This window comes from Trichosurus vulpecula, chromosome 8, assembly GCF_011100635.1.
Source record: "Trichosurus vulpecula isolate mTriVul1 chromosome 8, mTriVul1.pri, whole genome shotgun sequence".
NCBI lineage: Eukaryota > Metazoa > Chordata > Mammalia > Diprotodontia > Phalangeridae > Trichosurus > Trichosurus vulpecula.
Window position 1 is genome coordinate 70,699,749 of NC_050580.1, and position 25,518 is coordinate 70,725,266.

General features: G+C 37.8%; 1 protein-coding gene across 1 annotated transcript in view; it reads left to right on the forward strand.

The window, feature by feature from the left end:
* Positions 1-25,518, forward strand: part of MYO9A (myosin IXA) — a 272,260-nt gene that overhangs the window by 158,625 nt on the left and 88,117 nt on the right. The window contains exons 15-18 of the mRNA XM_036734161.1: positions 12,091-12,166; positions 14,438-14,581; positions 15,619-15,658; positions 19,636-19,758. Of these exons, the coding sequence (XP_036590056.1) occupies positions 12,091-12,166; positions 14,438-14,581; positions 15,619-15,658; positions 19,636-19,758 (383 nt within the window). The remainder of the gene's footprint in view (positions 1-12,090; positions 12,167-14,437; positions 14,582-15,618; positions 15,659-19,635; positions 19,759-25,518) is intronic.

The following is a 25,518-nucleotide window of genomic DNA, read 5'->3' on the forward strand; positions in this document are numbered from 1 at the left end:
AGGGAATAGGAAGTTATATTCCTAAAATCTAGAAATGTGGAATCTATTCTTTGTACAAGTAGGCATAATCAGAAATTCAGATATGTTAGGTAATAAAATAGTTCATTTGTACATGTGTCATATGTGTTTTTTACTGTGTGTTATAGCTAGAGCATTGCTTCTTTTCTCTAAGTCTAGATAACACATTCTAGGGTATTGAAAAAAATCTCAGTTAATGCTTGCGGGGCCAATTAGTAACCATAAAAATAATGGATAGTGACAGATCTGTTAAAAGACTAAAGGGCAAATATTAAATTTAATCTGGGGAGGTGGGAGAAGGGCTTGAAAAATTGGATTCTGGAAATTACACATTCTAAGTAAGCTTGCCATCAATTTCTGGCAAATGTTAGAGTGGACTTAGAAAAGAAAGAACTCGTCACTTAGGCCAGGGCTGTCCAAAATTCGGCCCTTCTAAAAGCAGAGAAAATTACGTAAATGCTTTCTGAGCTACCACAGAGCTCTCACTAAAATGGCACATCAAAATAGATTGTCTCTCGTTTCAATAGAAACCTAAGGTTAGACAGCCCTGACTTTGGACATGAACTGGACTGACTTAAAACAAATAACTTCATTTCCTTTGTCATAGAGATAATGAGTCAGCACAGCCAAATTGCATACTGCATAGAGAAGTGGATTGAGAGTGAAGAAGACCTGGTTTCAGGTCCTGCTTCAGTGTGACCCTGGCCAAGTCACTTTACCTCCCCATCCCTCAGTTTTCTTATTTCTAAAATAAGGGGGAGGGATTTGTTACTGACAGGTTTCAAAATCCTGAGATTTTTTTCAATTATCTAGACCTAGAAACTTGACATTATTGAAAATAAAGATGTACTCTTGTGGTCTTCTTCCTTACATTTGGCTTTAGCTGCCTCTTACTAATGTTTATTCTGCTCTTTACGGTTTGAAGAATTTTTTCTTTAGTGGGATGTAGGAGCAACAGAGGTGATGAACTGGGTCTACCTTTGCACTGTGCCTTTGATAAAATTTCAAACCTGCAACCCGAAAGGCTTGCTATGTTAGAGTAAATAATACCTGAACACTGGACTAAAGGGATAGGAAATGGGGTTTGTATGTGGCAGCTTAGTGGTCTTGTTCAGTTGTTTTCAGTTATAGCCAACTCTCGGGCAACCCCATTTAAGGTTTTCTTGGAAAAGATACTGGGGGGGGTTGCTATTCTCCAGCTTATTTTACAGATGAGGAAACTGAGGCAAACAGAGTTAAGTGACTTGCCCTGGGTCATGCAGCTGGTAAGTGTCAGGGGCTAGATTTGAATTCACAAAAGAGGAATCTTCTTGAGTATTTTATCAGCTGCACCACCTAGCTGCCCTATACATAACAGCAGGGAGTTCAGAGTCACTGGAAATAAGAGGTTAGGAGTATGCTATCCATCGAGTAATGAATACAGGCAGATTGTTAGTAACCAGATTGAGGCAGGTGATTAAACTGTTCAAGACCCTCCTTTAGGACCTGGTAGGCGGGCAGTAATGTATTCACTGAAGGCCTAGAAGTCACCCTTGTAGCAGGTAGGTTAAGATATTGCTTGGGGTAGTCCATACAGGAGGCAGAAAGTGGAAGTTGAAGCTAGGTAGGCCTGAACCTGCATTGCTTTCAAAGCATTGGAGAAGGCCCCGGGTGGGCCTTGGTTAAAGACAGAGGAGATGGCTTAGTTGGGGCCTAATGAAGAGGCTCATGTAATAGAATTAGCTACTGAAGAAAATTTTCTTCTGCATAAGTATTCTTTGTTGTTTGCTCCTCTCTGAATATAAATATGTCTATTTGTTCTCAGAGGAATCGAAAGTATTTAAGTAAAGGTACTGAGCTGGGCCAAACAAAAGATTCTGAATCAGATTTCATTCTGTTATCTAGTGAGATTCAGAGTTCATTCTGTATTAAGAAACCTAAATTCTAGTTGTTCCCGGGTTTGCCGCTTTAGTAGAAAAAGGGCTGGAATTGAAGTAAGAAAGAAAAGGAGTGGCCCTAAGGGAGGAGGGAGACTTGAGGAAAAAATAGTTGATTCTTTTGAAGGACCTTAGAGTTGATAAGATAGGTTGGTCCAGGGACTGTCTCAGAGGTGAGAAGAGTTAGGGCTCTAGCCAGCAGGAAGATGAGACTGTGGCCTGCCCTGAGTCAGTTTTGACACTTCCTGAAACAAGCTGCCAGCAGGAGCTGAAATCTCCCTCCAACTGGTCTCATGACAGGCAGAATCCAAAAGTTTCATGCAAGATGACCCACCTTCTAGACTCTGCCCTGGATTTTGATGTCTCCGGGTCTGACCAGATCAAAATCTTACCTAAAAGTAGTGTTTCTATCTCTTCTGGGGGTAGTATGTAGAGAGAATGAAGATGGGCTAGATAACTCTTTATTGGACCATCCTTCTGCCTCTTAGATGGTTGCTTCAGTTTCATTCAGAAAAAGATTGAGGAGTTCCTGAAGGATAATAACTTACTAAATGAACAGTCTTTTCTTAGAGGATTATGAAAAAGATGCAAGCAACCACCTTAAGAATTGGGGGAGCAGTGGTCATTCTTCATTCGACTCTCCTTGAAATAAAATTTACAGTGCACCTGGATACTTGCAGCTGGTGTCTTCATAATACCTCAGTTAAATTTTATACTAGTGAATTATAGACCCACTTCTACCAAAATAAAAGAATGTTATGAAAATTACTGGGACATAAAGTATGTGGTGCTGTTAGGTCTTCCTCACAGACTGGTCATACTAGACAAGGCTGCTAAGAAGAAGGAAGGGCATGAAAGAAGATAAAGCAAAGTCACGCGCTTCTTCAGGCTAGAGCAGTGAGGCTTAGCCATTTTCACAAGCTGAGCTGAAATAGAAGCAAATTTATCTCAAGAGTATCACTGTGCAATAAAGAATGCTGTAGGATCTAAACAAGGTACTTTAGGTAAATTACATGCCTCAATAGACCAGATTGATAATGTGAATATCGAATACAAAACCGAGATAGTAGCCCTTATCAGGCCTCTTCATGGGAAACAAAACTCCACAGAAGCCTAAACTGATGGAATATGACTCAGTGGGTGGACAGGAATTCCCTTACCCAGTGTAGATTCCAAGGCCTTGCCCATCAATTCTAGCACACTTCAGTTGTGTTATCCCCCTAACTTTGAGGGAGTTGCCCCAAGCCACTCCCTTCAGTGCTGAGACCAATTTACTCCCCTCTGCGCTCAGATGAATTTTTATTCCTTCTTTACCTTTGCTTTGTAGATTTTTGAGTTTTATTTTAAGGAGACTTTTTTTAAGAGACCTTGTTATCTTTTGGAAGTACTCATTTAAAAATGGTACTTACCTGTTTTGTATGAGATCCTCTTTGTTTTCTTTAGCTGTAGTAAGGTAGTGCTGTGTGTGATTAAATACATGTTACACCCAAGGCAGCTGTCCTAGGAGCCAGTATCTGGCCAAAGCACCCATCAGCATTGTGTAAATTAGTAAACCCAGGGTATTTTAATTGAGTAAAGTGGGGCAAAAGTATTATTGAAAGGACATAGCTAAGTGAATTTCTTGAGTTCTCCCCTTTGCTTTTGGTGCTGTCCAAATGCTGTTCTGTTATGGTTTTTTACTCTTCATCAAACCATTTCTTTTTGCAAAACACAACAATAACAATAACAAAAATCCAAGTCGGTAAGATAAGGTAGATGGCAATGGAGAGTGGATGTGGTGGTCTGGCGTGTTAGTTTAGAGGTGCTAAAGAGGCTATTAAGATGTTAAATGGTATGATGAGAATGTAGGAACAGCTTTTTCAAATTATTCATTGACAGCCAGAGCTGTTCACTGGTCAGAGAATACTGACCAAAGGAATTGAGCACTGACACCACAGTCAAAGGACCACAAGTCAAATGATGCCTCAAATGCTTACTACTTGTGTGGCCTTCAGAAAGTTACTTAACCTACCCTAAGCCTCAGTTTCCTCATTTGAAAAATAAGGAAGTATGGCTATATGACCTGAGTTCTTTTTCTCTTCCGAGCTGTGATCTTATAGGTAGGAAATCTCATTTTCAGGAGTAGGGAGAGTAACGTTGTCATGCCTAGTGAAAGAAGGGAACCACTCCTCCAATTTCCACCAGCTGTTAATTCTACTGCATCTGTTAAAATGCAAGGGCTTCTGCTCTCCTTTGATCTAAATCTTAGCAAGCTTGCAAAACTGAACAGCACAGAATGTACTAACAACACAGTTCTGCTCAAAAAATAATTTAATGAAAAACAAAGCAAAGAAAAATAATTCAATGAGACTTTAGCACATGGACTCTAGATAAGTCTTTGCTCAATAATAGATATGCCAAACTATCTAAAATGGCTGTTATATAAGGAAAGTAGAATCCTTAGAAATAATTCTAGATAGATTAAGCTCACAATTATGTCCATAAACATTTTGATGCTTTACAATCTATACCTGTTCTAAGCCCAGCAGTACGTACCGTAACCTGAGAATGATGGATTCATCAAGTCCCAGCAAAGAAAAAGGGGGTAGGGGCAGGAAAATAAACAGACTTGTGATTACTCCTGTACTCATTTCAAGAGAAGCCTTTTATCCACCGTGGCCCATAAAAATAGGGGTATGGGAAGAGAGAGACAGAGAGAATGAGAATGAGAATGAATATGAATCAGTATGTGTATATGGTGCACATGGGAGGGAAACACCAAAGCACCTGCCTGAAACCACATATTGCTACTTTCACTCAAACTATATCACATTCTTATTGCTAGACAAGCTGACCACCATCATTTCCCATCCTCCAGTAAAGCTCCTTCCATGATCTGTGCTTTTTGAAAGAGATTAAGCTTATTCTTTGTCTCCATAAAGCAAAACTTGGAGCAGAGACAAAGTTAAACTTGATGTCAGGAAAAAGTTGCGAAAAGTTAGAGATATCCAGCACTGGGATGATTCGCCTCAAGAGATAATGACTTCCCCAGTATTAAAAGTCTTCAAGCTGAAGCTGAATGATGGCTTGTTAGGCATGGTATAGAGCGAGTTCTTTTTCAAATACGGATTGGACTAGATGCTACTGAGATCTCTTCCAAGTAAAATTCTGTGATTCTTATAATTCACTGGGCTACAAATAACACTGCCAGAAGGAATTTGAAAAGCATTTCTAAGGACTACAAAATGTTATATAAGAAACTTGAGAGAGTGCATAGCAGTGTCACGATTATTGCTTGTCACTAGTGGGGATATCTGACATGTATGCAGGTAAACAGGTGCAAATTTTATACAAAGTAATTTCAAGAGGTAGAGAGTTACTAACATCTCTGGGGATCAGGAAAGGTCTCATGTAGCAATACACACATCATCTTCTCATCTTTAAAGCTGAGTGCTCAACCCTCCACTCTTTTTTCTATATATTCTATCCCCTTTTGGCTTCAAATATTACCTGGAAAGAAATGACTCCCATTTCTACATTTTCATCTCCAACACTATATTTCTGGATTTTCAACTTCCTACAGGATATCTCTCTTTGGATTTACTGCTACCATTACCTGAAACAAAATTGTAGGTGTCGGAAACCAAATTCCACATCCTCACCCATTCATCTGGAAACCAAACCTTGAGCTCAGCCTCTTTATTCCTATAACCAAAACTTTCATTAATAATACCATTCTTCCGGTATCCTAGTGGATCCTTTCCAACCTTAATTTCCAAATTCCCACCAAGCATTGGACAGCCACCCTTAGCTTGATGCTGAACACCACCCCCACCCCCCATCCATGCCTTTACCTTCGGAAACCCACAGCCCCTGAGTTCCTTGAGAACAGGAACTGTCTCAGTTTGCTAGTAGTATCCTTAGTACTCAACACAGTGTATGGCATGTAGTAAGCACTTAATGAATGCTTTTCTGTTCCAGTCCTCGCCATCTTTGGAGTACCTTTAAAAATAATTTCTGTTTTTCATGCCAATGTAAACTATTCTTTGCTAAGAGCTTCTTATTTCAAGATACCTCTTTGATTTGTCCTTACTCTACATTCTTACTGCTACAGTCTTAGACCAGTAGCTTTTAAGCTACTGCAGTAGTTTTCTAGCTGATCTGTTTGCTTACAATGTCCTCTCCAACAACCCATCTTGTATATTGGTTTCATTTAATAATCTTTTCACTTCACTCGTAGCATGCGTTTTATAGGATAAAATCTCAATTCCTCACCCTGATTTTCAAGGGTCTCTATAATCTTGCCCCATTCCACATATCCCAACTGATCTCTTCACTGTCCCAACATGCTGTGCTTTCTTTATGCTGTTTCCTCAATACATGCATCTGGAATATTTTCCCCATTACCTATCAGAATATCAATTTTTAAGGCCTGCTTTTTCTTTGAAATCTTTGCAAACTTCTTTGATTTATAATAATTTCACCCATTTCTAAAAATTCAACAGCACAGTATCCACCAAAATCTAGCACTTGAACAAGTATTGCCTTATATTGCTTTCTGATCATCTTGTGGTAGGTCTCCCTTAGCTAATAGGCCAGAACCATGTTATATCATTTTTGTGTATCTCTCATAGTATCTAAAAGGAGGCCAAGACATGAACTAGGCACCAGTAAATGTTAAGGAGTTGAATGATTTTATCCACAAAAGCAAAGCAGAAAAAGAAAAGTCAGGACAGCTTTTCCTATCCTGAGGTAATGCGTTTAATTCATTAAAACCAAAATACCTTGGGAAAAAAATTGAAACAACTCCAATAAGTTTTCACTACAGAATTAAACAACAAGATATATTTATTCTTCTGTCTTTGCACTGACTGTTCACTTCTGTTGCAGGTGTTAGCATGCTATAGTCAGGATTATCAAATAACTTGACTGCAACATTTCCCTGCCTCTCTAACCAATATATCCTGGTCTTTTTAGACATTTGCAAACGTCATGTACAAAAAAAAAAAACCAACTCTTTATGGTTATTTGGAATTCTGGCCGCCTTTATTCTGGCTTCAGGGAACTTTTCAAGGTTAGTAGGAAAGTTTAAAAATCTAGATTTTCCCAAGTAATTTAGCTTAATCATATTTGCTGTTTAAAATCTGGCTATGCCAAAATACAGCATAAACTAGAGAGTGTGGATTATCAAAATGCTGGACAACAGAGTTGCTGTGGTATACATAGTTGTAATTGTTATTCACAAATGACACTGAGATATGGCAGGATCAGCTATTCCAAAGAAAGATAAAGCCATTTCATATCACATGTATTGTACAGTCATTGATGTTCTGACATCTGGCCACACTCTACATATCCCAGTGATTCTGAACCTCTAGATCATCTTCTCAACCCCAGTTCCCATTTCCTGCCTTCCACCAAATTCATTATCTTTTCCTCTAAACCCCCCCTCCCCCACCTATCTTCCTCATTATTACAAAGTGTAGTCCATGAGTCTAGATGTCACCCTGGTCTCCTCACCATCTCTTTCCCCAGTATCCAAGCTGTTGCCAACATCTCTTGACCATGCCACTTTCTCTCTTCTGACACTGCCACCACTCTGGTCTAAGCCCTACTCACCTTATGCTAGGATGATTATAACAGCCTGCTGGTGGGTCTCTCTGCCTCATGTCTCTCTCCCTCTCTCACGTCTGCACAATCCATCCTCCATTCAGCTACAAAAGTTATTTTCCTAAATCACAGGTCCAACTATCTTACCTTCACCCTGCCTTTTCTTTTTTTAAGGGGGAAAGCAGGGCAGTCGGGGTTAAGTGACTTGCCCAAGGTCACACAGCTAGTAAGTGTGTCAAGTGTCTGAGGTCGGATTTGAAGTCAGGTCTTCCTGACTCCAGGGCTGATGCTGTACTCACTGCGCCACCTAGCTGCCCACACACACACACACACACACACACACACACACACACACACACCCGCCCCCTTTTCAAACTCCATTGGCTATTTAATGCCCCCCAGATCAAATGCAAAATGCTCTGCTTGGTATTCAAGGTCCTTCATGACCTAGCCCCCTTCCACTTTTTCAGTCATCTTATGCCTTATTCCCCACCACTTATTCAGAAATCCATTGACAACAGCCTCCTAGTGATTCCATGAACAAGATACTCCCTCTCTCTGCTCCAGGCATTTTCTCTGACTGTCCCTCATGCCTGGAATACTCTCCCTCCTTATTAAAGTAACAGTTAAATTCCCATCTTCTGTAGGAAGCTTTTCCCAACTCCTCTTAATTTGAGTGCCTTCACTCTGTAAGTAATTTCCTATTTATCCTATATATCGCTTGTTTGTACATACTTGTTTATTTGTTGTCTCCTCCATTAGATTGTAAAATCCTTGAAGGCAGGGACTATCTTTTGCCTCTTTTTGTATCCCCACTGCTTATCACAGTGCCTGGCATGTGGTAGGCACTTATGTTTATTGACTGAGTTTGTTGTATTACATTCTTTGAAAATTAGTAATTCATGTAAATATATAGCAGTTCTCAACATGACTAATCAGAATAGTGTGCTAAACAGATTGATGATAATAAGCTATCCATTAGTTGTTAACATCCTTTTGAACACTGGAAGGAAAGAAAAGCGCTACATATGCTTTATCACATGTCTTTTTAGGAAGGAAGGAAGGGATGAAAAGTAGGACAGTGGCAAGATGGCAGCTGGAAAGCAGGGACTAGCGTGAACTCCCCACCAGGTCCCTCCAAAAACCTATAAAAATGGCTCTGAACCAATTCTAGAACTGCAGAACCCACAAAATAGCAGAGGGAAGCAGGGCTCCAGCCCAGGACAGCCTGGATGGTTGCTGGGTGAGGTCTATCACGCACGGAGTTGGGAGGAGAGCGGAGTGGAACAGAGCCCAGAGTGGGCGGTGCAGACCAACCAGACCAGGAGCCAGGCGGAGCGGGCCCTAGCGCCCTGAATCAGCAAGCTGAAGAAGTCCCAGACTTCTCAACCCACAAACACCAAAGACAACAGAGAAGGTTAGTGGGAAAAGCTGTTGGGGATAGAGTAAAAGAAGGAGTTCCCGGTTCAGCCACTGCCCCAGGGGCAGTGGAGGTGGGGCAGCTACAGAACTACAGCTGCAGTTGCTTCCGGCCCCAGGCTCACCTGGTGGGAGGAATTAAGTGGCAGATCAGAGCAGGAGTGAAGAGCCTGCTGAAGATCTAAGTCCAGTCCAGGTTGGGGGTTCTTGGGGAAGGAGGAGTACTGGTGTGGCAGAGCTGGCGCATCCCCCCAAGCTTGGAACATAGTACTCTTTACTCTACAAGCAGTCATACCTCAACAAAAAACTCAAGGGTCAAGAAAGTTGGCTGGGAACATGGCCAGGCAGCGAAAACACACCCAGATTCAGTCTCAAACTTTGGAATCTTTCTTTGGTGACAAAGAAGACCAAAACATACAGCCAGAAGAAGTCAACAAAGTCAAAGAGCCTACACCAAAAGCCTCCAAGAAAAACATGAACTGGTCTCAGGCCATGGAAGAGCTCAAAAAGGATTTGGAAAAGCAAGTTAGAGAAGTAGAGGAAAAATTGGGAAGAGAAATGAGAAGGATGCGAGAAAACCATGAGAAACAAGTCAATGACTTGCTAAAGGAGACCCAAAAAAATACTGAAAAAAATACTGAAGAAAACAACACCTTAAAAAATAGACTAACTCAAATGGCGAAAGACCTCCAAAAAGCCAATGAGGAGAAGAATGCCTTGAAAGGCAGAATTAGCCAAATGGAAAAGGAGGTCCAAAAGACCACTGAAGAAAATACTACTTTAAAAATGAGATTGGAGCAAGTGGAAGCTAGTGACTTGATGAGAAACCAGGATATTATAAAACAGAACCAAAGGAATGAAAAAATGGAAGACAATGTGAAATATCTCATTGGAAAAATGACTGACCAGGAAAATAGATCCAGGAGAGATAATTTAAAAATTATTGGACTACCTGAAAGCCATGATCAAAAAAAGAGCCTAGATACCATCTTTCAAGAAATTATCAAGGAGAATTGCCCTGATATTCTAGAGCCACAGGGCAAAATAGAAATTGAAAGAATCCATCGATCACCTCCTCAAATAGATCCCAAAAAGAAATCTCCTAGGAATATTGTCGCCAAATTCCAGAGTTCCCAGGTCAAGGAGAAAATACTGCAAGCAGCCAGAAAGAAACAATTTGAGTATTGTGGAAACCCAATCAGAATAGCACAAGATCTAGCAGCTTCTACATTAAGGGATTGAAGGACTTGGAATACGATATTCCGGAGGTCAATGGAGCTAGAATTAAAACCAAGAATCACCTACCCAGCAAAACTGAGTATCATGCTCCAAGGCAAAATATGGATTTTCAGTAAAATAGAGGACTTTCAAGCTTTCTCAGTGAAAAGACCAGAGCTGAATAGAAAATTTGACTTTCAAACACAAGAATCAAGAAAAATATGAAAAGGTAATCAAGAAAAAGAACAAGAAAAAGAAATTGCAAGGGACTTACTAAAGTTGAACTGTTTTGTTTACATTCCTACATGGAAAGATGATGTGTATGATTCATGAGACCTCAGTATTAGGGTAGCTGAAGGGAATATGCATGTGTGTGTGTGTGTGTGTATATGTATATATATGTGTGTGTTTATGTGTATATATGTATGTGTGTATATATAGAGTGAGAGAGAGCAGGCACAGGGTGAGCTGAAGATGAAGGGAAGATATCTAAAAGAAATAAAATCAAATTAAGGGATGAGAGAGGAATATATTGAGAGAGGGAGATAGGAAGAGAGAGAATGGGGTATATTATCTCGCATAAAAGTGGCAAGAAAAAGCAGTTCTGTAGGAAGAGAAGAGAAGGCAGGTGAGGGGGAATGAGTGAATCTTGCTCTCATCAGATTTGACCTGAGGAGGGAATACCATACATACTTGATTGGGTATCTTACCCCACAGGAAAGAAGGAGGAAGAAGATAAAGAAAAGGGGGGATGATAGAAGGGAGGGCAGATGGGGGTGGAGGTAATCAAAAACAAACACTTTCAAAAAGGGACAGGGTCAAGGGAGAAATTCAATAAAGGGGGATAGGTTAGGAAGGAGCAAAATATAGTTAGTCTTTTACAAGATGAGTATTGTGGAAGGGTTATACATAATGATACACATGTGTCCTGTGTTGAATTGCTTGACTTCTTAGGGAGGGTGGGTGGGAAGGGAAGAGAGCAGAGAATTTGGAACTCAAAGTTTTAAAAACAGATGCTCAAAAACAACAACAACAAAAATGTTTTTGCATGCAACTAGAAAATAAGATACACAGGCAATGGGGCATAGAAATTTATCTTGCCCTACAAGAAAGGAAGGGAAAAGGGGTTGGGAGGGAAGTGGGGTAACAGAAGGCAGGGCTGACTGGGGAACAGGGCAACCAGAATATGTGCCCTCTTGGAGTGGGGGGGAGGGTAGAAATGGGGAGAAAATTTGTAATTCAAACTCTTGCGAAAATCCATGCTGAAAACTAAATATATTAAATAAAAAAAATTTAAAAAAATTTGTATTTAAGTTTAAAATGAATAAATTTTTTTAAAAAGGAAAAACAAAGAAAAGAACAGTGAAAGTTTTTAAAAAATTTTTATATTAGCTTTATACGGATTTTTTGAATGCTATAAAAATTGGCACCTAGCTTTTTTGTAAACGTCCTCTTCCTTGTCCCATGCTTTGAAGGAGGTCATGGCTTTTAAAACCATGATAAGCCTTTAAACTAAGACATGAACAAGAAATACAAGTGAAGGTAACATGTTATGGCAGAAAGAATTGTGATCTAAGTTAAGAAAATTGGCTCCTAGTTTTATCTCATAATTCCCTTCCTCACATAAAAGTGAATGAATCGGCCATGTTCAGTTCATCGATAAAATGTTGCCAAAGAAATTTCCTGATTAGATTTTTTGAAAATAGAAAATAGACTTTTGTCTGTTGTCTATGGAATTATTTGCTGTTAAGTTCCCTTGGCCTAGTTAGTGTCCAAAAGTGGTCATTAATCTTTAGGTCACTATTTTTGCATTTCTGGCTTGCATGACAGAAAGTTTTTGTTTACTTGACTTGTAGATAACAGTTATTTTGTGAATTTGAGATTTTTTTACATCAGTAACATTTTGAAAATTTCTATTTCTGTTTCCTAGGTATAACTAGGAAAAGCCCCAGAACACCTCTTTCTGACCTCCAAGGCGTGAACACTCTTAATGAGAAAAGCCAGCGGTAAGGATTTTGTGTTTATTTAGGAAACACAGAAATGATCGTAGGTATGGAGAGCAGCTAGGTGACGATGTGGATAAAATGCTGGACCTGGAATCAGGAAGACTATCTTCTTCACTTCAGATCTGGCCACGTAACTATCTGTACGATCCTGGGCAAGTCACTTAACCCTGTTTGCCTCAATTTCCTCCTCTATAAAATGAACTGGAGGAGGAAATGGCAAACCATTCCAGTATCTCTGCCAAGACATTGCTGAATGGGGTCACAGAGTCAAGCATGTATGAAACGACTCAATAACAACAACAAATGGAGATTTCACGTTTAAATAGTTATAATTCTGCAAAAAAAGGGGGGGGGCAATGTACCTAAGTTTTTTCAGGAATCTTTCTTTTTGTCATTTCTGATAGCCTTCATAAATGAGACGGGAATAACTAAAGTGAATAGACAATTCTCAAGAAAAAGAATTGTCAGATTCCAAGTATCCAAGGATTTTCTGAGTTTTATAAAATGGATGTGCTATATTTTTTTCTAATCCTACTTTATATGGAAAAATCATAAATCTTTGTACACTCATAAATTTTACATACTGTGCTTAAAGCCCTGAGCATGTAGTTGGCACTATATAGATTCTTGTTCCCTTCCCTACCATTTGTTATTTTTTAATCTTTGTAAAATTTGAAGGCCAGGGCTAATCTTTTGGAATTTTTTTAATGAAAAATTTTGTCCACAATAGTGTAGCTTGGCTTAAAACAAACCACCTTGCACACCTTTGCATCTGGAAAATAAAAAAAATCTGGAAAACCAAAGCTTACCTCAGATTTATTTAAATAATTCACTGAGGCAAGGGCTAAGAAGTCGACATAATCAGTTTTCAGAATTTTGAAAGTAAGTCCCATTTCAGCTTTCAGGTGAACAGTTTTTAAACGTTTAAGCCACTTGAAGAGCAAAAAAATCATCTTTTCAATTTAGATGACCCCCAATAAGGTTATATATTAGCATTAAACATTAAAACATCTAGCAACTAAAGCTTTAAGCCTTATAAATAGTGATCATCTCTGGTATTTAAATTTTGTTACAGGTTTACTATTTAATAATGTAGAAAATTCTCTTTCATTGCTATATTGAGTTAATACAATAAATGGTTTCTGTGTGTGGAGCTCAAAACATTCAAAATATTATTCAGCTTTAACAGTTGAAGAAAAGAAAAGATAAACCCTAGCTCCTGGTACTCAATGCAATTCCATTTTCCCTTAGAATTAAATGACTTTCTTGCTTATGTTTCACTCTGTTCCTTTTATTTTTAGTACCCTTCCTAATACAAGTAAAATCATTTAGTTATTGCATTTGAAGCTAGATGGAATGTTCGGAATCATCTAGTCTGACCCCTTTATTTTACATGTGAGGAAATTGAAACCAACAGAGGTAAAGTGATTTGTCCAAAGTCACACAATTGTTGGAATGGTTGGAACTAGATAACTAGAACTTGATTCTAGTCTAATACTTCCTCCAGTATGTCACAGTGTGAATATGGATGCCTGAAATGATGAGTGTTAGAAAACCCAACTTTTACCCACAAACTTTCTTTTCCATCAAATTTTCATATTTTTCCCCCACGCACCATCATTTTTCTACTCTCCCAAGTTCTTTAACTCAATGTTATCCTTGACTTCTCACTCCCCCTCACTTCATGTATTTATTGAATTGCCAAATATTGCCATTTCTACCTCCACAAAATCTCTTGTTTCCACCTCCTTTCCATTTTCATAGCCACTACCTTAGGTCAAGCTCTTATCCCCTCTTCCTGGACTGCTGCAATGGCCTCCTAATTGGTCTCCCAGCCTCAAGTCTCTAACTTGACAGGAGATGCAGGGAATGGATAAGGGATGTGAAAAAAAAATCTTATTTAAAAGAATAACTTGATTCACAGCTGGTTGAATAAAAACTTTGTGAAGGCAAAGATGTACTTTCCTTCATTTTTGCTTCACCCATGGAACCCAAGCTCAATGCCTTGTACAGTGTAGGTACTCAATAGGTATCTCTCATAATCTTTGTGTTGAAGTTTTGTTCTACTGGCACAATTTCTATTTGAATTTTTTTCCTGTTTTTTTTCCAGAGTTTTCCTTTACCTAATCAAGAATAGAAGCTGTAGAATAGGAGATATCCCAGACGTAATGAACTTTGTAAACATTAAAATGTTATATGTAAATAGTAGCTGTTGTAATTATTTCCTTGTGGGGTTTTTCAGAGTACAAATCATCTCTCTTCTATTTTCAGTGATACATTTGGCATTGACTGGAATGGCAGGACTGGCATCAGACAGAGCAGACTGTCAAGTTCTAGCTCCTTCCTGGATAAAGACGGAGTATTTATTAATTCAGCTAATAGCAAGCTTTTGGAGAGGGCCCATGGCATTCTCATGTTAGTACCTTCCTGTTTTCTGTTGAGTTATGGAAAGGATGAAAATCAAATTAATTTGGGTACATCACCATAAAAATAATTTGAAGTCAGAGAGCTCAAAAATTATTCGTTCAGTGTGGGAACCCAAGAAGGTAGTAAATTACAGTTGAACCACTTCATTCTTTTGTTATCTCACAGGGAGAGGTAGAAAGTTAAAGTTAGACAAACTGAGCATTCTAGGTATTTCTGGAGGATGGATCTTTGCCAGGCACCTAGCTAAGAAACAGAGTGCTACTTCCTGCATGTCTTAAAGTATATAGACCAGAAACTAACCCCAGCTTCCTCCCAGAGGAGAAGTCGATATGGATAATCTAAATAGACCTCTATCTTCAGAGCCTTATCATAAAGTCAAACTTCAGTATGCTCCAACAGTATAACTAAATGGTAACCAAGCATCAGTTTGGTCTCAGAGAACTATCTGATCTCTGAAATTCTGTTAAGCCGAATGAACAACTGTCATGCTTTCCTAGATTTCAGTTGCCTCAGCAGGATACAAGTTCATTTTTAGTCTTCAGCACCAACCTGATTTGCACATATTCCAAACCCTAACCCTAAATGTTTTTTGACCACTGGCTTTAGATGTGACAGCCTTCAGGAATAAGGAGCACAATTGACCTGTTCGTTTATTTCTTATAATTTAAAAAAAAAACTAATTATTTAGATCAAGCATAACATTAAGAGTGGGACCAGGCAGGGAAAAGAACTAGTTAAAAATATGAGAAAAAGTTTAATTTTGAAGCATTTGAATATCCCAAGTTCTAATGAGTAATCATTTTTTAATTAGATCACGAAAACTCATGGAATAAAATGGGACGCTCCCCCTCAGTAGGTAGGAATATTTCCCAGGCCTATATGTGGGATTTTGATTTTTTTTTTAAGCTAAAATTGGAAAACTAGGTTCTGCAAATGCCATGGAGAAAATTTGTCTGCCTCTTATGTAGAACCCTTCAAATCTACTCCCCAAAATAATTTTTCTTATTTCTGTTTTCTGTCTTCAGGAGAAACAAGAACTTTAAGTCTAAACCTGCTCTTCCAAAGGCAAGTAACACATTTACTTACTATTTCTTTTCAAATAGGTATTAGAACATTAATTTTTTTCTTATTGAAAATCAGGAGGAAAAATTCTTTGTGTACGCAGAAATGAAGGTATCTGTTGTTAGTATTTAAATTACTTTCTTGGTCCCTTTGGCAGCCAGATTTAAGTGGTCAGCAAAAGCTGTTCCTTACTAACCACAAACCCTGCGGTTCCATTTCTATTCTTTCTGTGTCATAGCTGCTGCTCTTCCTACAGTATTTGGTTTACCAGATTTATATAGACACTGCACTTTTTAACTTACCTCTCATTTGCTATTTAAACCTCTCTTAAACAGATCATTACATCTCCAGGAAAATATTTTCTTCCTAGACCTTATTAAATGTAGTTTTTCCTTGTCTAAGAAATCATCATTCCTAATGCAGGGTGCCAGTTTCTCTGCAACGTATAGTTTTTTTTTAAGCTAACTTATTTTATTTTTATTTTTCAACATTCACTTCCATAAGTTTTAAATTTCCCCCCCCCTCCTCCTCCCTCCCCAAGGCAGCATGCAATCTGATATAGGCTCTACATAGAAATTTCTGTTAAACATATATTCACATTAGTCATGTTGGATAGAAGAATTAGAATGAGTGGAAGGAACCATGAGAAAGGAAAAAACAAAACAAAAAAAAGAAAATAGTCTGCCACTCTGCATTCAGACTCCATAGTTCTTTCTCTGAATGCAGATAGCATTTTCCATCATGAGTCCTTTGGAATTGTTTTACGCCTTTGCATTGCTGAGAATGGCTAAGTCTATCAAAGTCAGTGCACACTGTGGCTGTTATTGTAAACAGTGTTCTCCTGGTTCTGCTCACTTCACTCAGCATCAGTTCATATAAGTCTTTCCAGGTTTTTCTGAAGTCTGCCTGTTCATCATTTCTTAGAGCACAATAATATTCCATTACATTCCTATACCACAACTTGTTCAGCCATTCCCCAGGTGATGGGCATCCCCTCAGTTTCCAGTTCTTGACCACAACAAAGAGAGCTGCTACGAATATTTTTGTACATGTGGGTCCTTTTCCCATTTTTATGATCTCTTTGAGATACAGCCTTAGAGATGATATTGCTGGGTCAAAGGGTATGCATATTTTTATAGCCCTTTGGGCATGGTGCAACTTATAGTCTTAAGGAGTTGCCTAGAGCACCAAGAAGCTAAGTGACTTGCTCTAGTTCACACTATGTATGTGTCAGAGCTGGGTCTTAAATTCAAGTCTTCCTGACTCCAAGGTCAGCTCTTTTATCCATTACAGGGTGAATCATATACGTATTCATTTTCTTTTGATTCGGTCAGTATCATACAACGTCAGCATTGGAAAAGGTTATCAAAAGCCTAACTCATTTCTATCCAAAAATACCCTCTGTAGCATATTCAGTCAAGTGGCGATACAGCTTTTACTCAAAGACCTCAATCAAGGGGTTTGCCTATTCCTCCTGAGCCAGCCCCTTCCAGTTTTGGATTATTAGGAGGAGTGTTCACTATGTTGTAAGCAAAAGCTGCCTTCCTACTGTTTTCCATCCATTTCTCCTGGTTCCTCCCTCTAGGCTCAAGCAGAACAAGTTTTATCTTCCTTCCATTTGTTAGCCCTTCCAATATTGAAAGATAGTCTTTGTATCTGCCCTGAGGCTTCTTCAGTCAATTCTTAAATTGCCGTGGTTTCTAGTCTCAGAACTGAACACAGTCTTAAAGATATGGTTTGATCAGGGTAGAGTACAGCATAATTGTGACAGCTCATGTTCTGAACATCATGCCCCTCTTAATTCAGCCTTACTTTGTGTTACCTTTCGTCATTGCCTTGTTACCCTGTTGGCTTTTTTGACAGTCATTTTCTCTTCTCTATCTCACATGTTTTCCTTTCCCCTCTCCTCCCCCTCCAAAAAATTGACTTCCTTAAGTGAACATGATGTTATAGATGTGGTTTGAGTAGGACAGAGTAGAAAGAACTATCATTTTTCTACTTATGGTCACTATCTCTTCTCTTAATTTCCCAAATATCATATTAACTTTGTTGGCTGCTATGTAACACTGAACTTATTTATAAAGTTGATTTTTTAAAATCTAAGTTTAAATCATTTTTCCTCATTAAATTCTATCGTCCTAGGTTCATCCATAATTCTAACCTGTCAAGATCTTTTTAATTCTCCCAGATTTGATAAACATGTCACCATACCTTCATTCAGTCAAAATGCTACCTAAAGCATAAACAGCACACATCCAAAGACACATCCATTGGATATTCCATTAGGTATTTCCCTTCAGGTTTCATTAAGCATTCTCATTCCATTTTAAAAAAAAATTTAACTCTTAAACTCTTGGTTTCTAGTTGAATTTGTATCCAAGCTGTGTTTTTATCTGAGGTAATGCTTATAGATATTTTGGAGTCATTCTCTTCTTCTGTGTTTGTGTCTTGGGTGTCCCTGCCACCATAATAGCATTTTGTTGTGGCATTCTCTTTTTCATTTGATTATTCTTCCAACCTTTTTCCTGACTTCAGACTTAATATTAGGGCTAGGCCCTGCCATACACCTGGAACAAGGTTGGGACTAGTACCTAGAAAACTGCTGTTTCCTTGAGATATTGAGTGTTGTTTTATATCCTCAGGTGCAAGCTGAGGACTTGTAAGTTTTCAGTGCTCCCAAAGTGGTTTGATGCAGGGCAGTATGATTGTACTCTCCCCACCTGCCCCACAAGCACAGTACCTAGTAGATAGTAATTGAATAATAAATGCTTACTGTTTAATTGATTGATAGAAGATGGGGGCAGTGCTAGAAGAGTTAAAAATATCATAGGTGAACATAGTGAATTACCTAAGGGAATCTTGTCTTCAAAAATAACTTCAATTTGTAAACAAAATCATTAATATCACTTTCCTTTTATTAAACACAAAAATAAGTGGAGTTGAGATACTCTATCATTTCTTTGTCTTACTGATCCTTTCTTTGTGATTTTTTCTTTCATGAAATGTTGCCATTCATTCACCATTTATTTGTGTGTGTAGCACTCTCAAGTACAAAGAGCCCTGGATTTGGAGTCAGAGAATCTGAATTTTATCCCTAGCTCTGCTACTTAATGTCTTTTTAACGTAGGCGAGTCACTCTCCATTCTGAGCCTGTTTCTCACCTATAAAATGAGTGGGTATAAATTCATAATCCAGTGATTCCTCTGACTTAATAAAGGAGAAATTATACTCCATTGCTTTTTAATTCATCTTGGTTTAATTCTACTGATATCATGTCAGAGTGATAATTGCAGCCAGTTTCAGTCTAAAAGCAAATTTATTTGATGTATCTATAACTAGCAAGGTTCTGTTTGATCTAATTGAGCCTGTTGGTTATTTTCTGTGATCGCAATTAGCCTCTTTGGTTTAGACAAGTAATTTAAGTACACTTCTTCTGTTGTCATCTTGTTTCCTTTACAGAATCTTAAAATATTTCTTAATCAGTATTATTTGATTGACCCTTCACAGTGAACCAAAATTGACAACAGATAACTCCGAGGTAGAGATGAACCTTTCATTCCCTTACATTTCTGAGACTTTGTGAGTTATGCGGTCAGAGAAATCTTAATTAGCTAGCACAATTAGAAGAAATTTTTATAAATGGCTATAAAGTTTTTACCTTAGGAACCATTTCTTATATTTGCCAAGTTTTCAATGTTTTTAGCAAAAGGGTAGTTTAGTTTTAGATTGACAAGATCTTTAACTTCTTTCAAATTTTTCTTTAATTGAATTAACTTATTTTTTTTGAATTAACTTATTTTTACAGAAAGGATAATTCATACTCCAAAATAGAGGAAAAACTAGGTATAAAGATTCAGAATATTTATATTAATAATTTGATAATGATCTTTTTCCTCTTCCTTTCCTTCTTTCCTCCTTCCTTTCCTTCTTCCCTCCCTCCCTCCTTCCTTCCTTCCTTCCTTCCTTTTTTCCTTCCCCAGCATTTGCTAGAAGTAAAGTCTTTAAAGCACCTGACCAACCTGACCCTGCAGGATCGCATCACTAAGTCTCTCCTTCATCTGCACAAGAAGAAGAAGCCCCCTAGCATAAGTGCCCAGTTTCAGGTAATGTTCATGTTGTTTATTCCAGATTAGAAGCTCAGTTTCACCTTGATCTGGAAAATCCGAGAAGTGTCCTTCATGTTTCTAGAATGGGCCTAGAACTCAAACTCAGTGTTATAGAGTACTTTCTTTCCATGCTTTTTTCCTACATTTTTCTTTATAAGTCCCTCATAGGTAAGTTGCCTCCTCAGTATTTCTTGGCCTTTTTATACTGCTAAGAAGTGCCAAGTATTTAGAATGTTATCTTTTAGAGATCTCATCACAGTGGTTTTTGTTCCATTAAAATCATAATTATTCCTGGGTCTTATCTAGTAAGTATCTAGTTATAAGAAATCATTTAAGGACTCAGAATGATTAAAATGAAGTTATATGTCTATGCCTGGGAGTAGGAAGACCCTGTGAGAAAAGCTTTCCTTACATGAGCTAGAGGTAGGAGAAGACTCTGGTTTTCATTTCATGTAAAATTTGAAAGAATAATGTCTCGAAAGGGTGTTTAGTTCTCATATGTCAAAGGTGGCAGGTTTGATGATAGGATGCAATGGCACACTTGCAAGGCATCTGAATAACTTAAAAAAGGGAGTTTGCCCAGCAAGGAGACACAAAAAGGAAACAGTGGCACTGAGCTTCTCTGGATGTGGCCCCCTTCATCTCCATATAGAAACTCTTCTTGTCATCAGGAAAGGGTACACTGACTCCTTAATTGCCTTTGGCTATTAGGTTGCTAGGAAGTTGCATTGGGGGAGCCCATACCATCTTAGTCTCAGGGACAACTTTGTCTCCCTTCTGGAGAAGTTAGTCCCTGACAAAGGAAGGGAAGGAAGATAGACTTAGGCCTACTCACTGTTATGGCAGAGGGAAAGAAGCTGCATCAGGGAAACATTCGTAAATGTTAGTCCTGTCATGCCTGTGTTCTGTTATTCCAGTCCTCTCTTTCATATGTGTGACAGCTGCATTTGGACTCAGAAGGAACATTTCCTTTTTATGGTTTGCATTTAGCTTTCTGCATGACGCTTATTTTTGATGTTTCAGACTTATATATATTCTGTGTTTCACTGCTATATAGCCACACCATTAGAATGCTCTTAAAAAGAGGGGCTTTGTTTCCATGGGAGACTTGGGGTCATTATGGAGTTTTTAGATTTTCCAAAGACAGTACAGCCCATTGCCCTCTTCCCATTCAGTTTCAGTCCCACCTCATTGCCCATGAAAGCAAACAAAGCCTCCAGCACTGAGGCTGGACCTCCTCTGTTGAGCTGATCGGAAGACACGGATAAAAGCTGCACAGGGTGGGCAGACACAGATGGGCTGTGAACTATAGTTTTGGAGGGAACTCACACGTCGATGAGATCACAGATCCATTTGAAGACTTAAGTGTCTTACTTTTGCCTACTATTCCTTTAATAGTTTGAAAGGAAGAAACCAAAGGAGAAAAGGGTTTATGCAATTTAACGCTAGAATTTTTGTCAGTATACATATATAGAACTTCCACTGTTTCTGGGCATATTGTCAAACTATGATATTTACTGTAAGAGGAAGAAAATTCTCAAAGGACTTATAGTTACGTAAAAATAATTATCTCTAACAGCTAAACTGCATTTGGCACATAAAATTTACAGATGTATTTCACAGAGAAGCAGTTCTAATTAGTTCACTATTTCAAAAAAAAAAAGCTTAAGAATAGGAGTCTGAAATGAAAAGTTTATACCAGAGTGAAACCACTAGCTTTCTAGTTGTAGGCATTTATAATATGATTCCCTTTATCCCACATTATGCATTAGGGATTCTTAAGAAAACTTCAGTTGTCTACTTGCGTTAAACCTTTTTTGCATTGCTCATCTAGGTTTTTTCAGCATTAAAAAGGTAACGTCTTAATGGCCAAAATGTTTTCTACTAATTGCATATATGACACTAGTTCATATTTTATTTTAATCCAAGTACAAGCTGGCCATTCAGAATTCTCCATTGATACGCTAGAACTAATCCTGAATGCTGCAGATAATATAGGGAAAGGAAATACACTAATTTTTGATTTATTTTATTTTAAGGCCTGAATTCTTTCCCTCCCACCCCCATTGGGAAAGCAAGAAAAATGAAACCCATTACAAATATGTATAATCAAATAAAACAAATTCCCACGTTAGCCGTGTCTAAGGAATAAATATGCCTTAATATGCATTCCATCACCTATCTATCTAGCTGTCAAGACCATGTTTTCATCTTTTAATTCTTCATTAATTATGAATTCACCTTTTTCATTTTTGACACTGGTAATTTGGTTTTCTTTATTTAATCAAGTTAGTTAATGCCGTATCTAGTTTATTGTTGTTTTTTTTTTTTTAAAGCTCATAGTTTGTTTTTTCCAAGACATGACTAGTGGATCTTTTCAGTTTCTACTTTGCCCTTTTGGTCTACACTGTCTGGGTAGTTTTTCTTTATAATTTCCTGAAATAGGGTTGGCTTTCAGGTATACCAGTAATTCTTAAATTATCTTTCCTTGATCTGCTTTCCAGGTCAGCTGTTTTTCCTACCAGATACCTTACATTTGTTTCTATTTTTTTCTGTCTTTTGACTTTGTTTTATTTTTTCTTGCTGTGTCATGGAGCCATTAGCTTCCATTTGGCCAATTCTGATTTTTAAGGAGTTATTTTCTTCATCGAGGTTTTGTACTTATTTTACCAAGCTATTAATTCTCTTAGAAGTTTTTTTTTCGAAATATCCATCATTTCTTTCCCCATTTTTCCTCTACTGCTCTTATTTTGTTTTTAAAATCATTTTTTGCTATTTAAAAAATCTCCTTCTTTAGCTCACTTTAAAAAAATTTTAATAATATTTTTCCCAATTACATGTAAAGACAATTTTTAACATTCATTTTTAATAAAATTTTTAGTTACAAATTTTCTCCCTTCTTTCCTTCCCTCTCTACTCTTTTACCGTAGTAGCCCTTTATGGTATGGTTCTGTATTGTTTGTTCATTTATTTGTTTTTGCTCTTTCTTTTGATTTTGGACTTTCTATTAGTGTGGACCTTTGTGCACTTCTTCGAAAAATGTCTAGCTTGAGCTTCTGCTGCTTTCACAGCTCCAGCTGAGGGCCTACAAGTTTTTGGTGCTTCCAAAGTGATGTGATCTGGGGAGAGATCTGATCAGTGCCTTCCTAGACTGAGCTCTGCAAGTTCCTGACGAAAATTTGCGTCTGTTGGGCTTCTGTGTAGCTGAGTTTCAGTAGACTGTTGCTGGACTCTTTCAATGTTAGCCCGCTAAGAGGTTTTGCAGGTTCAGAGCTATTGAACAGCTGGCTCCCCTTTTGTCTTGGTCTTCTGCCCAGATTTTTCCCCTAGGGCTTATGTGCTGTGTTAAAGGTTAGAACTAAGTCTCTGCTCTGTTCCTGTGTTAGAATCAGACAGCTTAATTTCTAGAATTGGTTTTATACCCATTACTCAGCTAGGGCTTTGTGGCCATTCCACTCCATCCTGAATTTGTAACCCAGAACTGGGTAGCAGGTGACAAAGCTGCCAGTGGGAGCCTGTTCATGGGTCCCCCTGGGGTCTTTTTCTGTCCTGGTATTCTATCGTGGTTCCCTTTCCTTCCCTGGGCATTGTCATGCTCCAAGTTCTGCTGCTCCCCCTGCCTAGACCAGACTCCAGTGTCCTCAGACCTCTCTGTCTTTCATCCTAAGCTGCCCTGGGCTGGAAATGGTTTTTACCTTGTACTGCTCTCCAGACTCATGTGGACAGATAGATACAAATCAGACAATGAAGGAATCTCATTCATATCTCTAGCCAGGATTATTTGTTCCTATTTGTAAGTAGCATACCTATGTTAACACAGTATTCCTACAGATTTTAGCAACAAATTCCATGGGAAAATAACTTTGAGAAAATAATCCTATGCCATTTAGATTGATTTTGTTAGCTTCCATTTAATTGTGGTTTAAATGATATCCTTGCATCCGTGGAAGTTTTAGCTAATGTTTAAATCTATTTTTCAGTTCTGTGGGTCAGAGCTTATCAGTGAATATAATTAGTCATTAGTTAAATAACCATATTTTCTTATTTGCTATCTTTATCAGAATCCTTGTATATATCTCTTCTCTTAAGTATAGCAAAATTTTGTTTTCAAAGTGTTCATTATTAAATGTATGAATGCAGTCATGAAAACAGGAAATCTAATGCTAATATATTAATCATCTATCATTTTCATTCTGCATTTTTCTAAAATCCCTCTATACTTGTTAAATTTTTTTTCTTGTTAACATTATGCCACTTCTCCTAGAGCCAAGATAAAGGACACATTCTTGAATATCAACATTGCGATTACAGTTTTTTCTCTATTTTAAGAAATGAAAGTGAAATGAGCCCAGAGGGGGGAAAAATGAACCTAGCGGAATTTTGTCAACTGACCTATCAGAAACTAACTACAGAAAGTGGGTCAGATTTTTTCAATGTATTGATTAGTTTTTCTGAATTTTTTTTCTTCCTCTTTTTCCTTTAAAAAAAAAGCTTTGTTATAAAGAATAACTCTTTGGGAGGGGGAAAGGGAAGAATAGGGAGAAATCTAGATAATTTAAAAACAAAAGATATCAATAAAAATCTTGTTTAAAAAATAAGTTAACTTCAGGCTCTCTTAAAATGTCTTATTTGTGACGTGTGGTACTAATATAAATGTCTCTATAAATATAACTTATGGATGCAGAAGGTTATTTTGATATTTCATTATTCTCACTGCAGACTTAGAAAATAATTTGAGTCCATGAAGCACTTCAAATCATTTTCTTTTTCTAAGACTACATTTTTCAAAAGGAATCAAATTTTTCTTTAACTGAAAGGACAAGATTGTAGGAAGGAGTGGCATATTGGTACAAAATACAAAAATTTTACTGGAATGCTAATGTTATGGGCTAATGGTATTCTATATTTGTTGTACTTGAAAGAAACTGAAAAATAGCATCTCATCTATTGGCATAATTACATTTCGTTTCAATAAATGTTCACTGAGCATGTACTATGCGCCAAAACATTCTGCTAGGTACTGGGGATAGAGAGAAAAAAACTGGAATACAGTAAATGCATGTGAATACAAGATAATTCTGTACATGTGTATAATAGAGTATAATTTTCTTGAGGGCAAGAATTGTGTTACCTTCTTCTTTGTATTCCCTGGCCACTCTCATAATACCTGGTATAGTTGGCACTTGATGAATACTTGTTGAAATGAATTGAAGTCTAAGAGCAGAAACAGCTAAAAGGAAGGTATCAGAAGATGGGTGAGCCTAGCTCTAGGTGGAGCCCCCGTTCAAGGACACTAAGGCCAGAGGTGAGCAAAAGGAAGGCGTTTCAGGGAAGAAGGGCAGGCTCAAAGTGCTCAAAGTTTCACAAAAATCTCATTGTCTTTTTCCCCCAGGTTAGTCAACAAAATCTCCTTCCTTGAAAAAAGCCATACTTCAAAGCTCATGTATTATTTATCCCAGCATATGAATACATAGAAAACAAAGGTTATCCTAGACCTAGATTATTATGAAAACATTCAGGATTTGAATATGATTATAACAAACTGTCATTATTACCAAATTAGGCATCATAGTCAAATAAACCATGAAACTCATTTTGCCTTGAGTTGGCTAAAATGATTAGATTTAAGTATTCCTTAATTATACCAGTACGGAAAGATACCTATTTAACATTTCTCATTTTTTGAAATTCTAAGATGGATATTGAGTAGTTTCCTTTCCAAATACCTTTGAGAAAGCAAACCTATTTCTGTGTAGC